The sequence below is a fragment of the Alosa alosa genome, chromosome 11 (genome assembly GCF_017589495.1).
Source record: "Alosa alosa isolate M-15738 ecotype Scorff River chromosome 11, AALO_Geno_1.1, whole genome shotgun sequence".
NCBI classification, from domain to species: Eukaryota; Metazoa; Chordata; class Actinopteri; order Clupeiformes; family Clupeidae; genus Alosa; species Alosa alosa.
This window is the reverse complement of record NC_063199.1, coordinates 19,787,764-19,804,863: the sequence shown is the minus strand read 5'-3', so window position 1 is coordinate 19,804,863 and position 17,100 is coordinate 19,787,764. Positions and strand designations below refer to the sequence as shown.

Here is a 17,100-nt window from a genome sequence, read left to right as displayed (position 1 = left end):
TTGGAAAAACAATGGACGCTTACAAGGACTGTAGTTTACCGCAGAGAACGTCTAATAAGGATAGGACGATGTTCACATGAAATGTAATTCCCATTTCTTCTTGAAGCCGAAATAAATCTGAGGATGTTTATCGGACATGCTTGGTTTTTACTGCAGGTACGTTAATCTTGTAATATCAATAAGGACCTAGGTAATGTTACTGTTAGCATTGGTTGAGTGATGGAGGCCAATTTGATTGATTGCATTTGTAGAAAACTATAAATGCGGTTATACCAAGCAAATTGATAGCAGCACTGTAATTGTATCTTTCGACTGTCATTTGTTGCACGTGCTACAAAAATCATTCTGTGTCATCGAAGATTTACCAACGTTACACCGGTCTGATACAGTTTTGCCTATACATGCGTGAGACTGAGACGCCTGTTTATTTTGTTTTAAGTGTGTGCAGGGTGTGAGAGGGGAATCGATGTGCTTTGATTCCAGCTTGGTAGTTGTAGTCTGTGAAATTAAAAAGCACGTGTGTGTGAAGTATTCAAACAATGATACCTTCATTTCATTATGGCTGCTTTAGCAACACACCTTAACACACCTTAAGCTACTGTGTAGTGGGTCCCATTTAGAAGTGGCTACTTCATTCGCGCTTTCCTTGACTCATGGAGCTGCATGAATTTTATTACAACTTTTCGCCACGATATGGCAATTTAAGTCCGCTTGATACTGTAAGGCGTAAGCCATTAGTTTCCAAAGGAGATTTTATTTGAGTCGCCAGCATAGCCTATTGACAATTTATGTTGTAAATAGGCCTACCTTATAAGCCTACCTGTAGGGAAGCTACAGCTTTCTATTAGGATCTAGTTTGTTAGTTACAGTTTTGTCATAACTCCCTGATGCATTTTTGCATTTAGAATAGCCAGAGCGTGGATATCTCAATCGAAAATTAAACAATATCGGTGCCTATGGACTAGGCTGGGTGAACCCAGCCTGATATGCCCGCTATTTATTTTTTGATTTCTTAAAAGATTGAGCTTGGTCTGATGAAAGCCAGACTAGCCATGGACCTCAGTTACACAATGCAAGGGAACATGAATCAGCCTATATTTGCACGAACAATAACGGACAACAGCTCTTCAACTTTGGCCCGTTAAAATGTGTATGAACAGTCTAGCGACGCATTTCATCAAGGCCCATTTGGACATGTCAGTTATTTGCACCACTGGTTAGATGTAAAACAGCTGGTTAGATGTAAAATTTGTGCATTTCAATTCAGACTACTGTTACTTAATTTGTGCATTGACAATAAAGTATTACATGAACTAAAGATGACTAAAATCTTATGTAGAAGAAGAAACATTCACAAAAAATACATCCATCCAAAAATGACCTTTGTTTTTGATAGCTGTTGAAAATGGCATGGAACTGACAGAGATGTTTTAGGGATCGTCAAAGTTTTTTTTGTTTTTTGTTATTTTTTCGTCATCAACTTCCTGAATTTTTGGTCAACGACTCCTGGGACAACTAAACACCCAGGCACATGAAACTTAGTGGGCATATAGCCCCTCAGACAGATTTTTTTTTTGTTTGCGCACGCACACATACACACACAGGCACACACAAAGAAGCATACACAAAAGTTGGGTAGGGTATGAAGTAGGAGATGGAGACAAATTGACAATCGTGATTTATTTTCACTGCGAGGATGTACAGGACTGAGCAGTGGTCATATTTTGTAGCACTGTGCGGTATATCTATATTTATGGTGGAATCGTGTTCTTTTCATATTGAGAGAGTATTACACAGGATTTACAAGGTGAGGATACAATGATATTCATTTTATCTTTGTGTCAACATGTTTGACACAAAGAGCAGTTTAGGTGTCTGCGAAGTCACTTACTGTTGTTAGTGTCAGGGTACACACAGCGATATAATCTGACTCTTCCCTCACACTGGTTGAAAAATATCTACTTGGTGGCATCTTGTTAATTCTACAAAGTGAAAATATCAGTCTCACATGCCAGTCAAATTACATATTTCTTCAAGTAGAACAGTGCAAGGCCCTAATTACCTGATGCAGAAATAAAATGAGATGTTCATGTCTCTCTCTTTCTCAACTCACACACAGTGCTGTGGTAGAAAAAAAAAAAAAACAGGAAAAGTTAAAAGATAAATATATTCTTCACTCTCAGTTCTGAAGAACTGAAAGTGCTGATGAGGCTGATTCTGAAGATTAACTGTTGGTTGCCAAGGACTGGGTCCAAAACACTAAAGCCTCAGCGCCAGCATTTGATCAGGAATTCATTTATGGATTTATTGAGTCCTGAGGAATTAGCACTTCACAAGCCACCAGGCTTTTTTTGCGCTGTGCTGACGTGTGCCTTCCGTTGTTCATAGTCACAGTTGGCAGAAAATACAGGAGAGCAAACAGAGGAAGAGAAACTGAACCATCACATGCCTTCTGACAACAAATTATGTTTCTTCCTCAGGATATGATAATAGTTTTGTATTTCAAACTAATTCTGGAGTTTCCTGACAATATGTATAATTATTTCTTCTTGTAATTGAAGAAGCTCTGGAAAATAATTACTGATAGAATGAAAGAATTCCCACAAATGGATGTGATCATCCTCAGTAACATAACATCACTATGGGGAACTACTCCTAGAAACTGATACATTCTTGGCAAGGGCACCATCTGGCTTTGCTTGGTCTACTGACACCCAGGCGATAGTGGAGATCTGCCAGTGGCACAAAAGGAGTGTAACAGCAGGAAGAGCGCCTGTCCAGCTGGCTCTTAAATGTCCAATTTTCTGTTGGAGAGATGGACCCCAGGCAACAGATGTCCTGACCTACAGGGAGCCCCTAACCCTGACACTCTTTATCAACGAATAAAATAATGAACAAACTCTTGCGTCATAATGTGTAACAGTAGCACATACAGTAACTATCTCATGTTAGTAAGCTACAAGCAAACAATATGACTGACTCTTGTATGTTATAACTTGAAATGTGTCTTTACTGCAATGATTTCATGTCTGTAAATGTGATTAATTATCGTATTAGTTCATGTTTGGGGTAAATGTACTACTCTAATTACTCTAAACCTTACAGTGCCATTAAAGGAATCATATGAACTCACTACTCTGGGAATTGATTCATACTATGTACACCCATGGCTAAAACTGTAACAGATGAACCTTAATAGTTTCCTCATGTGTGCCTAAGTGTAAACTAAAATCCAAAACTGACACCCCATATCACCCATTTTGTAAGTGGATTTAGATGCCCTGGCTAAGATGCTACAGCCTTCTAACAGCCTTGCTCATCAAACATTTTACAGATATGAAATCGTCTCCTGCCCAAAATACAGTCTTATCAGTTTTCTTTCCCAAACCATAGGCCTATTAATTGCGTACGCAATTAGAAAGTCCAGGGACACACTTTTGATATTCCGAGGTTTGGAGTAGTATATTTGAAACAACATCACAACCAAAACAACGTTTGCTGAATGTAACTCCTGTGGAAGTTTCTTTGGATTGTGTATGAGGATAGGATTCAATGATATTAATTTTATCTAGGTGTCAACGGCATTTGATGTGCTGGCAAGCTGCTTACGTATCTGTAATGTCACATCCTGTCAACAGTGTTGCATTAGGGTGCACTATCATCCGACTTTACCCTCATTCTAAAAAAGAAATATAGTGTGGTTATTGTGGGAGACAGACAGATAGACCAAGGCAACTAAAAAAAAATCTTTGGATGTGTCAGTCTGTAGATCGTTCAGTCAAATGACTTTGCTACACCATGGGACTTGTTCAGGCTGTCCTGTCACACTCTTTGAATGTCGGGGACAGAGCAGCGAGGGAGCTATACATCCCTCTCATCTTTCTCACCAATGAAAGCCGTGTATGGTTGAGTCGCTGAGGGGAAATTGGCAGATTGATTCTGATTCTTTCCAAGGGTTCTTCAGAGTTCAAAGCTGTCAGACGTGATGAACCGACTCTGGGCCTGATCTGGCTCATCATCGTTCTTTGCCTCGATCATGGGGTATGGTAGGGAATGGTAACACTCATGCATATTGAACTGAGAGTGTAATTAAGCCACATTATGCAGCTAATTGGAATCAAATGACTTAGAAGTCATTTCCTCTTCCAGAAGGGTGGAATCTGAAGGCTGATTCTCTGTGCTAATGGATAAGGTTGATATTTTGGCATATCTAAAGGCAATCTTAAAAAACTCTGGCCATTTCATTTGAAATGTCACTATGAATGTGGTAATGCCACAACCTAAGAAGGGTTTTGAATCGAAGGATATTAATAATGTTAACAGAAGGGAACATGCAAATAGTGGCATTTCGGTTGGTACTGAGCACTAAGTAAATACGAGAGAAGGAGATGGTCTGCACACTGTATGGGCTCCAAGAGATACTTTATTTGTTTTTAAAAGGCAACGTTTCGATCTCAGAAGGTCTTCATCAGGCAAAACCAGTTCTTATTTGCCTGATGAAGATCTGTTGAGATCGAAACGTTACCTTTTAAAAATAAATGAAGTATCTCTTTGAGCCCATACAGTGTGCAGACCATCTCCTTCTCCCTCTAACACGTTTTGTCTGGCACCTGTCACAACATATTTTGGATGTGCGCATCCGTCTCTACAAATACACTAAGTAAATACAAAATAAAAAGTCCCTGGTTTGACAATATGAATAATGTGTAATGACACTGTATTGACAATATGCACACTGTTTTACAGAAAATACAACAAATTATACACCATTTCTATATATGGTAACAACACATAGGCAAATACATAAGCCACCTCTGATCCGTCTCACAGCACATCCAGTCATAAAACAAACATTGTGTTCTTACTCTGTCCACCCCCAGAATTTGCCCTAACCACTGCCTCAGCACCTCAGAAAACAACATCTCATCTTACCCTTCCATAACAAATACACTTTAGTCCAGGCAATATCGGACATCTTCGACAGTATATTTTATTTATTCTCCACATAAAAAGGCTGGTGGAACAGTGATGATAGTGATTGATGCCTACCAGAGGAATATGCTTTTGCTTCTTTCTCTTATCCCATTATATTTACATATAATGGGATAAGATATGCTTAAAGGTGCTCTAAGCGATGCCATTTTTAGGCTAAAACATTTTATGTTACTTACTGCAAACATCACCTAACCATCCGCTAGCTGTTGGTGTCCTGAATACACTGTAAAAAAATGCGATCTCTGTGGACAGCCCAGGCTCCAAAAACGGCAACAAAAACAACCAGGGCAAACCTAGCCCATAAAAACATAACAAACTGTTCCAGCAAATCACAGACGAGATGCGCGTTTAGGAGTTTCAATTGAATGGGAGCAGCACAGGAGGGAGGGGAAGGAAGTAGCGAGCTACTGTAGCTATCTGTTTTGTTTGAATGTCAACAGAAGTGACGTTACCCAGCATCGCTTAGAGAACATTTAGGATATGCGTATGCATGTACACATTTGCAATTACACTTCTATATACTATACTGTAACAACAACTATAAATATAAAGTATTTTATACAGGATACAAACATGGGGACTTGTATACAGTATATTCTTCTCAATTCCACATCACATGGAATTTGTCCCATAACTTTGTTTAACATTCAAAGTTTATTCTCTTCTCGAGTAACCTAATTGGGTCGGCAGCTGGATATAGTAGGTCCCAAAGGAGTTGCTTGGCAACAAGATCTCTGAGGATTGCGTTTGAAATGTAAACCAAAGTTGTGATGCTTGCCATCACCCCACACATACATTCTTGGAAATCAGACATGTGATTCAAATACATACAGTATTGGCATGTAGCAAAATGTAATTTATTGGTAGCAGTATTTGACATGTATGTCACTGACAACTGTTACACAAGTGTGTTTAGAAAGTGTCACCTCTCCTTAGAAAACAGTAAAACAATGCTAAGGATCAGTAACCACAGGCATTCCTGCACTATGTACAACACCAACATGGATACAGCTGAAAGAGCTATCACATTCATTTTGAATTGCGGCACTGTTACACACATACACACACAAATATAGATATATAAATACTCTGTAAAACAATCAAATACTGTGTTTTATGTAATATTATGCATAGTGACAATGGCTTTGAAGTGAAAATTAACCTTTTCAAATGAAAACAGGTAAGAAAAATACCTCCCACAAGTGCAACTGAATCTCATGCACAGGTCATAATTTGGCAATTGCATCAACTAGTATGGACTCACTAATATACAAATCAACTTTCTAATCAGTAACTGATTTAAAAAAAAAAAAATCCAGGAAGTATACTTGAATATCAGGATATGCAACAATATTCATTATATGAGTCACAATAAATAAATAAACCTGTTTTCAAAATAGATTTCCAACTACTTTTATAACAAGTAAACAAAAGCTTAGCATGAGACACACTTCAGTATCCTGGACCATGAAGCTGCTGAAGTGTTTGTCTGTAAAGGCAATGATTTGTCTTAATTCATACTGGTGCACAATCTATTAAGTTATAAGTAAGGAGATGAAGTGTAGGATCCTCATACGAATGAGAAAACCTCAAAAGATGGGGCAGAAATCCAACTGAAACCTGGCATGCAGCATTTTCTCTAGGTATAGAGAAAACCCCAACAATGTCAATGTACACAGTACAGAATTTCAGCAGGCAAAAACTCTCTTTGTAAAACATAGAGCCACACATTTCACAACACATGTGAACAGTTAAAAGCATGAAACATACACCGAGAAGATTTTTTTCCCAACTACTTCTAGGAATCCAAATGCTAACTCAACCACAATCACAAATAACAATCAGCCTCAGGAAAGCGACATTACAGCTCAGAGAATCTGTTCCAAACAAATGTGTGGACATTGGTAAAAAACACTAACCTATCTCTGGACATAGAAGAAATCTGTAGCAAGCAATTCAACAATACAGAGAGTAAATGAGCACAATGGTTGATAAAAAGGTGGAAACAAATCACAATGTATTTGCTTGTTAGCGTTTTGGAGCAGCATTTTTTAACAAGCCCAAAACTCTCTTCAATACAACTATCTGCTTTCCAAAGACATAGAAAGACATATTGTATAAATCTAAAAAAGGTCAGACATAATTCACACAAAAAACAGCCACAGCCCCCTCCTCCACATACCTAGCAACAATTAATCTGATGAATGGTTTCTGTTCATCTTTAGTGAGCAAGACTATTATGTCTTTCAGTTTGTTTTTTGTATACTTATATATTATCACTCTCATAACTTTTCCAGGAATATGTCTAAGCCACTCATTTTAGATGATACTTGAAGAGTTGACCTTTTTATACAGTAATGTTCTGTCTATTACCTGCATCGTGAATAAACCATATGATTAATGAAATGCAAATGAATACTTGCATATTAACCGCAGTGCCCAATGAATCAGATTTAATCAAAGAGAAGAGTGAAGAAAATAAATGAATTCCCATGTACAGCCCACCCCTGTGAATTAACATCATAGCTAAAGATTTTTTTTTTTTAAAAAACATGAATGTATAAACCTTAGTTAATAGGCGGGAAATTACGGTAAGTTTATTGGACTCAGGACACAGACACACACACTCACTCACACTCACACACACAGCTTTATTTTAATAAATTATGCCTGCATTAAAAAAACACATGAATGAAGTAATGTTGCTAAGGTCGGCTGCCACAAACTGCAAATAATGTTTAAGAACATCTGAAAATGTCAGCCTAGTAGTGTGCCTGGGATGCTTTAATCCTTTGATACACTTGGTAAGGAAAAATACTTGAAAGGGGGAAACTTCCATAAATATGCAATAAACTGATAAGTTAGACTATTTAAAAGAACCTTTATAGTGTTTTCATTGTGAGGGGAAATAAGTACACCTCTAATGCACCAATATGGACTATATAGTGGAAGAGGTTCATACATACATCTTTGGATGGGTCCACTTACTGGGCTGATAATGAAGAAAGCCAATGAGCTTGCAGGATGAGCATTGGATATAGTAAACATCTCTCATTAACCAACACTGGACTACTAAACTCCAAGAATGATCTTCATGTAATTATAAATAATGAAGTCCAATGATGGATGTCCCTTGGTACTAAAAAGTATGTTACGCCTTCTAGGTGTCTGTAATGCATCACTTGTAGGTAGCTGATTATAGCACCTTCATTAGATTCATCATTGAGAAAGCTTGTGCATAATATCTGTACAAAGCAAACCTTACATGCTTCATGTAATATGCCGCTTTTCAAAGAACAGGAGAATTAAAAATGATTAAGATCTAAAGTGTTCTCCATATTATAATACAGATTGGTTTATTCCCCAACCTTGTATGTAATTGTATGTAACAGTACAAATTAACACCGCAGGGTTCTCAGAATAAATGACAAATGTTGTAACATACAAATGAATCCTCAGTGTCCCCAAATGCAATCACAGGCATTTGCCACTAGCAATCCATGCAGGTGAGAAGCATATATCAAACGAATCCCCAGGAAGTGATATGGTGAAGACTGACCAATAACATGACAGACCATAAGACATATTGTGAGACATCTTCTTCCAACACTGGACAACGCTGCCCATCAGTTGGAATGTTACAACTCAAGGCACACCTTTTTCGCGGAAATAGATCACATGTACAATAAAATAGCCATGACCATTTTTGCCATGCACTCTAAGTATAAATATTATTTTTCCTTGTAGGCACCAAAATATTATTGTAAAAAAAGATATACCTACTTACAAAATGTAAATGTAAAGCACCACTTCTTCAGGTGAAGAAGTTTTCTTTTCTTCAGATACTTGGCGCCATGTACAATGTTTTTTCCCCCAAGGTATAGAAAACAAAGAGTTTTTTTCCCAAGGTATAGAAAACAAAAATAAATCAGCCAGGGTTTGTGGGTGTTTAAAGACACCTTCAGTGGGAGTAAAGATGTGCATCAACGTCCCCCGAGACTCAGCTCAGGTCTCTGTTCTGGAGGTACGTAGCGAAGGATAAGCTCTCCAGTGACTGCCCAGGCTAACAGGCTGTGCCAAGGCAGAGAAAAAAGATTCTAGCAAAAGAGCCACAGACAGGTGTGTGACTCTGCCAGTGGATGCCACTCTGGCTTGTTGGCATCCATGCTGCCACTGCCAACGGGTCCGTGGTAAGGTCAAGGCGACGACGATTTGCTGACGTCCGAGGTGGCCGACTCCTCCTCAATGGTGGGGGCGGGGACAGTGCAGTCCGCCGCAATGCTGGGCTGGGTCTCCTGCGTGTCGTTGGAGCATGGCGAGATGGAGTTGTTGGACGAGCCAAAGTGGTGGCGTGTGTCCACCGACAACAGCATGGGTGTGCCGCTGCGCTTAAGAGACTCGCTCATGGACATGTGCACGTCCTCGGGCGTGACGCCCAGGTCGGACGGCGACTTGCGCTTGATGCGCTCGTATGCCTTGTCCTGGCTCTCCGGGAAGGTCTCGCTGTCCTGGAAGCGGCCGAGCAGCCAGATGAAGAACCCGAACAGGACGAAGGCGGCCAGGCTGGGCACGAAGGCCAGGCACTTGACGTCCAGACTGGCGCCCACGTAGCGGCTGTGCAGGAACATGTCGCTGTGGACGTAGGGGATGTTGGTGCGCGGGTCCACGTTGCTGGCGCGCCACTCGTAGGTCAGCGTGCTGCGGTTGAAGTTGACCAGGGTCTCCGGCTCCTCCACGGTGAAGATCTTCTCCCCCGGGCCCACATACTGGCCGTACTCGTAGGGCTTGTAGAAGATCTGGTTCTTCCACATGTTGAGATCGAGAATCAGAACCAGGAAGATGATCCCATAATTAAACCATTTGCCTGACAGAGAAAAGAAGAGATGAACCAAGAGCTATTAAATCTTAAGAAAGGCTTTGCTACTTTTTGAAAGACTAATATGGTATGATCTAAAAAACACATAATAAACAAACCAACTGCAGTATTTATTTCATAAAAACAATGTCTCCATGTCGGTGTCCATGACTGACATACAAAGGATAGTCATTAAAAAGACTTTCGTCGACACAGAATTCCCATGATACACTGGGTTTCTGTGGCTATAATCAGTCACTTTGACAACGGCAGAGCAGGACGTGAGCAGGCATTACTCACACCGAGCAGCCGGATAACAACCGGCACATAAAGCTCTAAAACTGCAATCAATTTATTCAGTAATAAACCAGGAGACTCTATGCAGAAATGGAAAATGAGGTCCCTCAGTATCTTTTAATGAACTCCATATTCAAAGCACTCACATACTCCTATTCCTATAATTCTCAGTGACTGCACAGAGCATAGGGGTTAACAGCCCAGTGCAAATCGCTGTATGGGTGAGCTATTTAACGCTTTACTTGGGGAACATCGAGATTCCTACGGGGACTCAAAGCATGCAAGAGGACTAAAACAAGGACAACGAAGATGGCTGTAATGGGAGCATACTCCTCTAAAGGATTAATGCCTTAAGTAGGAAATAGACATGTCGGTGTGATTACAAATATATAATCATCAAGGAGACAATGCTTATTCAAACCCGAATCCACAGAAAAAAGAACTCTCCTTATGCCTGTGCATTCATTCAATAGCCATGCAATGCATGCAGTGTCATTAAAATTATCGTGAGGTTTTATTATCTTGAATATTAGGTTGTATCATAAAATGTCTTCACATAAAAGTCTTCATCATGTAAATGAGAGGGTCAGACCAGGGTTCATCCAGTTGTACCTGTTATGTGGATGTGATACTCATCCTTAAAGAACTTCTTGCAAACAGGAAGCCTCACTTTGACATGAGTGGTGGGCATTCCTGGAAGATTCATGTCCAGGTCACCCATAAAGTGTGGAAACTCCCAGTCCTGCAAACCAAGGCAAAGTCAGTCATTTGCAGCAGAGTTACGAACTTATTTACTCACTCTCATAGAGCACCTTACCATGCATACAGAATCACAGGCTTAGTCCCTGCCCTGTCACTACAAGCGCCTCATGCTTAATCAGGATGCTGAACACTCTACCCACTCTCCCATCACTGACAGCCCCCCCCACCCACCAGCCAACCAGGAACCTAGGTAACTAGGATCCTGTCTACCAACACCCCCAACACCGCCATGTGGAACTGCACTGTGACTGCAAGAGCCAAACGTGTTGCTGCTTCACATCAAGCCTGATATACTTGAAATTACTGCATACTGCATATCAATGTAAATATACAGGTCACACAAGCACAAGTTTAAACTTCATGTAACTGTTAAGACTATATAAATATACAACACAACTACCTCTATTTTTTTTTTTATATATATGTCCTATATTTCTATTTTGATACATACATGTTCTATATTTCAGTCTTGCACTTTAATTTAATGTTTATTGTCTATGGCTATGTCTATAGTATGTCTATGTCTGTATTTAAAGCATGTCTATGTCTGCATGGGAAAGTAAGAAACAAAATTTCAATTCTTTGTATGACCAGTGCATGTAAAGAAATTGACAATAAAAGCCGACTTGACTTGACTTGACTTGACTTGACTTAATCATCCTTGTATGGATATTTGATTTAGTTTTATTTAGTATATTTATCTTCTACTGTCTTTATTGTTCAGTGGTGTTTTTAATTATATACTTATATTACTTGTTCTGCTGTAAGTGCATGTTGTGTGTGATGTCTGTATGCTACTGAGACCTTAAATTTCCCCTTGGGGATCAATAAAGTATCTATCTATCTATCTAACTCCATAGCAGATTGTAAGACGGGTGTCACTTGTGCTCAAGCCTTTTCGGTGCTCACAGTCCAGGACCAAAGGGTCAGAGAGACTGGCTGGGCCACTTCAAAGAGACTAAACCCAGGGATGACCGGAGGTCTAGATGCCCATTACTTGTCTGCCATTAACTTGGTAAGATCTGCTTAACAAGAAAAAGTTGACTGAAAAGAGGAATATAAAATCATCTTTTGAAAATTGATCTTAATGCCTTAAGTGAAAAGTGAGGAAATATCTAACCTTCAAGGACACCAATTTTCTTAGTGAATGAATAATATATCATAAATAAATAAATGTTCTTCCTTAAAATACAGGGGTCATAAGTATTCCCACCCCTATGTTAAATTCCCATAGAGACAGGCAGATTTTTATTTTTAAAGGCCAGTTATTTCATGGATCCAGAATACATGTGCATCCTGATAAAGTTACTCAATCAAATCCCAATAACAAACACTATCTTGTTTTACTTGGCATGGGTATTTAAGTTACTGTTGCTGCATTGATTTTATATTCCTCTTTTCAGTCAACTTTAGCTACTGTATAAATCAGTTTTACTACAGGTATTTAAGTTACTGTTGCTGCATTGAGCTACTGTATAAATCAGTTTACTTCGCTTCTGTAACAAACAACTTTGCTCAGAGTACCAAAAGCACAAATGGTAATTCCAACTGGGCTGCATTCGGTGCACTTGTCCCTGAGGGTGAACAGTAACTGATGGACCTCACTGTGCCATTGTGTTTGACATTCGACAGATCAAAGGCTGGGATGCGCACAGCACATGGGTCCTGAGGCTCTGTGAACTGGGCCTTCCTCATGTCACAAGACATCAGCCCAAAAAGCTTCAGTAGTCACAGAATCAGCAAACCGCCCCACACCCCACCCTCCCCCGCAACCCCACCTGCCTCCACCAACCAGTCTTCAGAGAATTTCTTAGGGTTTTGGAGGAGAACTTGCTGCAATGTTAATAATGCATCACAAGGATAAGGCATCTAGACAGAGTTAGGTTCTGCTTATGACATGAAGAAAAATCAAAGCTGGCATTTATACTTCCTGAACTTCTTGCACATTCTCAGGACAGACGCAGCTATAAAAAAACAGCAAAATGTTCCTGCTTTATGCAGTTGATTGCATGGCCTATTCATTAGCCAGGTAGAAATGTCAAAGCCAAAGTGTGAGCAGTCATGGTAAGCTGAGTGGAGATGGCTCCAGTTGGACACCGATAATGGAAAAAAGACCAGCCTCGTCCAGCTTATTAGGCACGACATTTACTCAGCACCATTTCCTCCAGCCAAAATTAGGAGCAACCAGATGAAGCAAGCCCGTCAGATGACAGCAACAACATCCATGGTAGCTAGTCTTGAACAGCCTCTCAACCACACCTGTGAAAGTGGTGCTGTGCAAAATAAATAAATAAATAAATACAATACGGGACAATGTAAACAGTGGCAGAGCAGAGAGGCACTCTGAGAGGCATCACATGAGCAGCTCTGGTAAAGCCTCTGGCAACACAACAGCTGGTGGGGCATCCACAGCTGGCTGAGTCGCAGGCAGCTTAATTGGGCTCTGAATAAAATATCAGCGCCTCCGACAAAGACAGGAGAAATTAACCGTCACACTAAGGCAGGCACAGATGAAGGTGAGTGGAGCCATTTTGGATCCAAAGCCTGTTGAGGGCCCCCCCACCCTCCTCCTGACTGCAATGAAGTGTGTGCCTGGCGGGGGTGGGTGGGTGGGTGGTGGTGGTGGTGTGGGTGTTCATGTCGTAAAAGTCGCGAGTAATAGAAGTCGTAAATAACACACGTAAACACCTTTACAGGAGATGGCCATCATAGCCGGAGTTGGGGTGTGCTGTTTACAGATTGCATGGCAGACGATTGGGAGACTGACACCATGCAAATGAGGATGCCATGATGTGCAGTCCTTCTGTAAATTCTCAAGGAGGGAGCAGGGCAATAGGGTGAAGGCACCGAATTCAATAACTCTTCATCTCAGTCCAGCTCTGAGGGATATAAAATGATGGCGGAACAGAAGCAATTAAAACTGTGTGAGACAGGCTAAATTGCGAACCGTGTACGAGCACATGCTTGCATCAATCACGGTGTGCTGCGGTGATGAGCTTCGGATATTGATTTATTACTTGAATTAAATCCAAGAGGGCTCAAAGGTGCTCTTTAAGTGGTTCAATGGTAATTAACAGAAGGGGGCTTCCACAGGCTACCAATTTAGCCTGCCATCATAGCATCTAACTTAAACAACCAAACCACTTCAATCAAACATGATCTGTGTCATTTTTTTTAATTACTTCACAATTGGGCATTGGGCAACTGTGTCATCAAGCCGCGATGCACAATTAGAATGCAGAGTATATCTATAATATGCTAACAAAGAAAAATAAAGGCTAACAAATTAGTGTGAATTATTTCTATGTGCCTGACGGAGAGTACATATTGGGTATCTCTATGGCTATGTATGGTTATGGTTATACAAATAACCTCAGAGTTTGTGGCAAAACCCACAAAATACATACAACTCAGATGGTAAATAAAATATCTGAATCTTATGTCCAGCTGACCTGCTATGTCCAGTTGCCCTGCTGGAAAAGAGTACTGGAGAGAACATGAGCAAAAATAATCTGCCTACGCTGAGTTCTCTCTGAAGTGCCTCTGTGACTGTAGGGGGAAGAGAGAGAGAGAGAGAGAGAGAGAGAGAGAGAGAGAGCAGGAGCCAGCTAATGGAAAAGGAGGCAGACAAAAGGGACGGAAGCAGGGAGAGGTAACGGCACATTTTAATTGGCCACCGGGAGAGAGAGAGAGAGAGAGAGAGAGAGGGGATAGATAGAGAGAGAAAGAGATGGGGCACTCACCTGCATGACAATGAGCAGGTCAAAGACCAGGATGAAGGAGGCGAGAAAGGCGCGCGAGACCTCATCGCTGGGCAGGAAGCCGCGGTTTAGGTTGTCCCAGCTGATCCAGTCCGTGCTGATGACCAGCACCACCACCGACGTCAGGGAAATCAGCACTGTCCTGTAGGGATGCCACCCACACAATCATGGACGCGCACACACACACACACGAGGGCATCTTGAAGTTAATCTAGAAACAAAACTATAATGGGCAAGTACTGTAAATACTCACAGGATCATAAGCAGATAAACAGGCCTATACCCCCCACACACACACACACACACACGCATATACACACACACAAACACACTCCCCTCACACATCTCTGCTGCAACACCTACACAGCACACTGACCACATAAAAAGTCTGGGTGTGAGAACAGCTTCATGGATTACATGGATTACATGGATTTCACACATGCTCTAAAATATCAAGACATGTCAGGTGTCACGGTAAGCTTAGCGGATTATGGAGAGCCTGCAACACACTGTTACCGAACTGCTGCTGCGTAAAGAGCTAGCAGAGGCCAACATGGGCCAGAGGAAGGACCGTCACCCGGCCTTCCACAACCTGCCCTCCCTCTACAGACAAATCATTATTTGGGTGCAAATTGCTCCCTCTTTTAATTATGAAGTGAGTGTGGATTAAAGGCATGCGATGTGATTACTCCTGTTTCACAAAACGGCTGCATATGTCAGAAGTGATTAAAAGTGTCAGAGCACTCCAGCAATGGGGTGCTCTGAAAAGCTCCTGATTTGGGATTTTGCATGAAAAATAGGTGCAGTGTGAGTGGAATGAAAACATTCATGATGATCTCAGGTCTGCTTCAGAAAGTAATGATGCAGAGGGGTCATATATTCAAAAAGTTAAAAGTTCATTGAATAAATGTGATGCCTTGGCTTACATCTTGATGACCTACATCTGTAAATATTAGAGACTGGGTGACACTCCGTAGAAATAAGTGATTTCCTTATTGGACCCAAATAGAGCGCACAGATATTCTGAAACATGAATAACACATGTAATGGATATTGTGTGTGTGTGTGTGTGTGTGTGTGTGTGTGTGTGTGTGTTGTAAACAATTAGATATAAGTATAAGTATATATACTCTTTTGACCCCGTGAGGGAAATTTGGTCTCTGCATTTATCCCAATCCGTGAATTAGTGAAACACACTCAGCACACAGTGAACACACAGTGAGGTGAAGCACACACTAATCCCGGCGCAGTGAGCTGCCTGCAACAACAGCGGCGCTCGGGGAGCAGTGAGGGGTTAGGTGCCTTGCTCAAGGGCACTTCAGCCATGCCTACTGGTCAGGGTTTGAACCGGCAACCCTTCGGTTACAAGTCCGAAGCGCTAACCAGTAGGCCACGGCTGCCCACTATCTAGTCATATCTAGTCACTCTTTCCCTCAAGTGCACCTTGCTACAGTATAAGCATGTCAGATCTTTCAAATGAAAATAGCAAATTTCATTCACATTACATTTTTCGGCCTTTCACATTTCTAATAGACAAGGAAGGATCCTGATTTAATGAGAAACATATAAAATACCAAATCAATTGAAGGCCCAGCACCACTCACTCCAGGTTGCATAATTGAAGACTCACTCCTGGAGCTTCTAAAATGAAGCCCACAAAGTGTGAATAGAGTGGTCAGGTGCGACTGAGGCAACACAGGGTGGCTTTCATCAGCACTGGTCTTCCCCAACACCGAGCTTCAGCATTCGAGATAAGACAGAACTAATTGGCAATTAGGCCTCTGTTTTGCCCAGGGATCTGGAATCTCCACTGTGCACAAGATTACCTCTTAACTAAATGTTAACATCAGAAGGGCAGGTTGAGCCCATGGAAATCTATGCATTGACCTCTTACTTATGTTGCCTTTGCTTAGACTTACTGCTTTATTATGTATTATGTTCATAATGTTCTTCTAATTATTCGCTGGATCCTGTGGTAACATATTACTATTCCATTATTGCCTTCCCTTTAAATCTAATCATGAAGGCGTAAATAATGTTATAGGGATTAACGATTGAATAAGGTTTTTGTGTTAATCTAATTTGGTGGTTTGAGTGATTGTCAATACAGAGATCTAATCAAATGTGGGTTCAGTTTACCATAACCCACAATACACAACAGCATATTGGCTCTCAGTGGGATTGCCGGCGCGTTTTAATGACAACTTCACGGATGTGTTTCGCTGTCGCGGGGTTAAAGACCCCGCGTTGTAAGGGGAGCGGTGGGGTCGAGTTGGCATAGCGACCTTGCGATGTTGATTGATTTTGCTCTCCCTGTTCTGCTAATTAAAGGTGCAGACGCTGAGTGGAGGGAGATTAACATCGCTATTGACTCGCCGCAACCCCCACCGCCCAGGAGCACGGCCTCACGCCACGGCTCCCAGGCGAGCC

At 41.1% G+C, this 17,100-nt stretch overlaps 1 protein-coding gene across 4 annotated transcripts in view; it reads right to left on the bottom strand.

Moving 5' to 3' along the window:
* Nucleotides 1-5,830: 5,830 nt before the first annotated feature.
* Nucleotides 5,831-17,100, bottom strand: part of tmem117 (transmembrane protein 117) — a 44,975-nt gene continuing 33,705 nt past the window's right edge. For all 4 annotated transcript variants that reach the window (XM_048256226.1, XM_048256225.1, XM_048256228.1 and 1 more), the window contains 3 exons: nt 14,653-14,812; nt 10,760-10,889; nt 5,831-9,859 (listed from right to left, as the gene is read on the bottom strand). In XM_048256226.1, the coding sequence (XP_048112183.1) occupies nt 9,192-9,859; nt 10,760-10,889; nt 14,653-14,812 (958 nt within the window). In that variant the 3' untranslated portion in view covers nt 5,831-9,191. The remainder of the gene's footprint in view (nt 9,860-10,759; nt 10,890-14,652; nt 14,813-17,100) is intronic.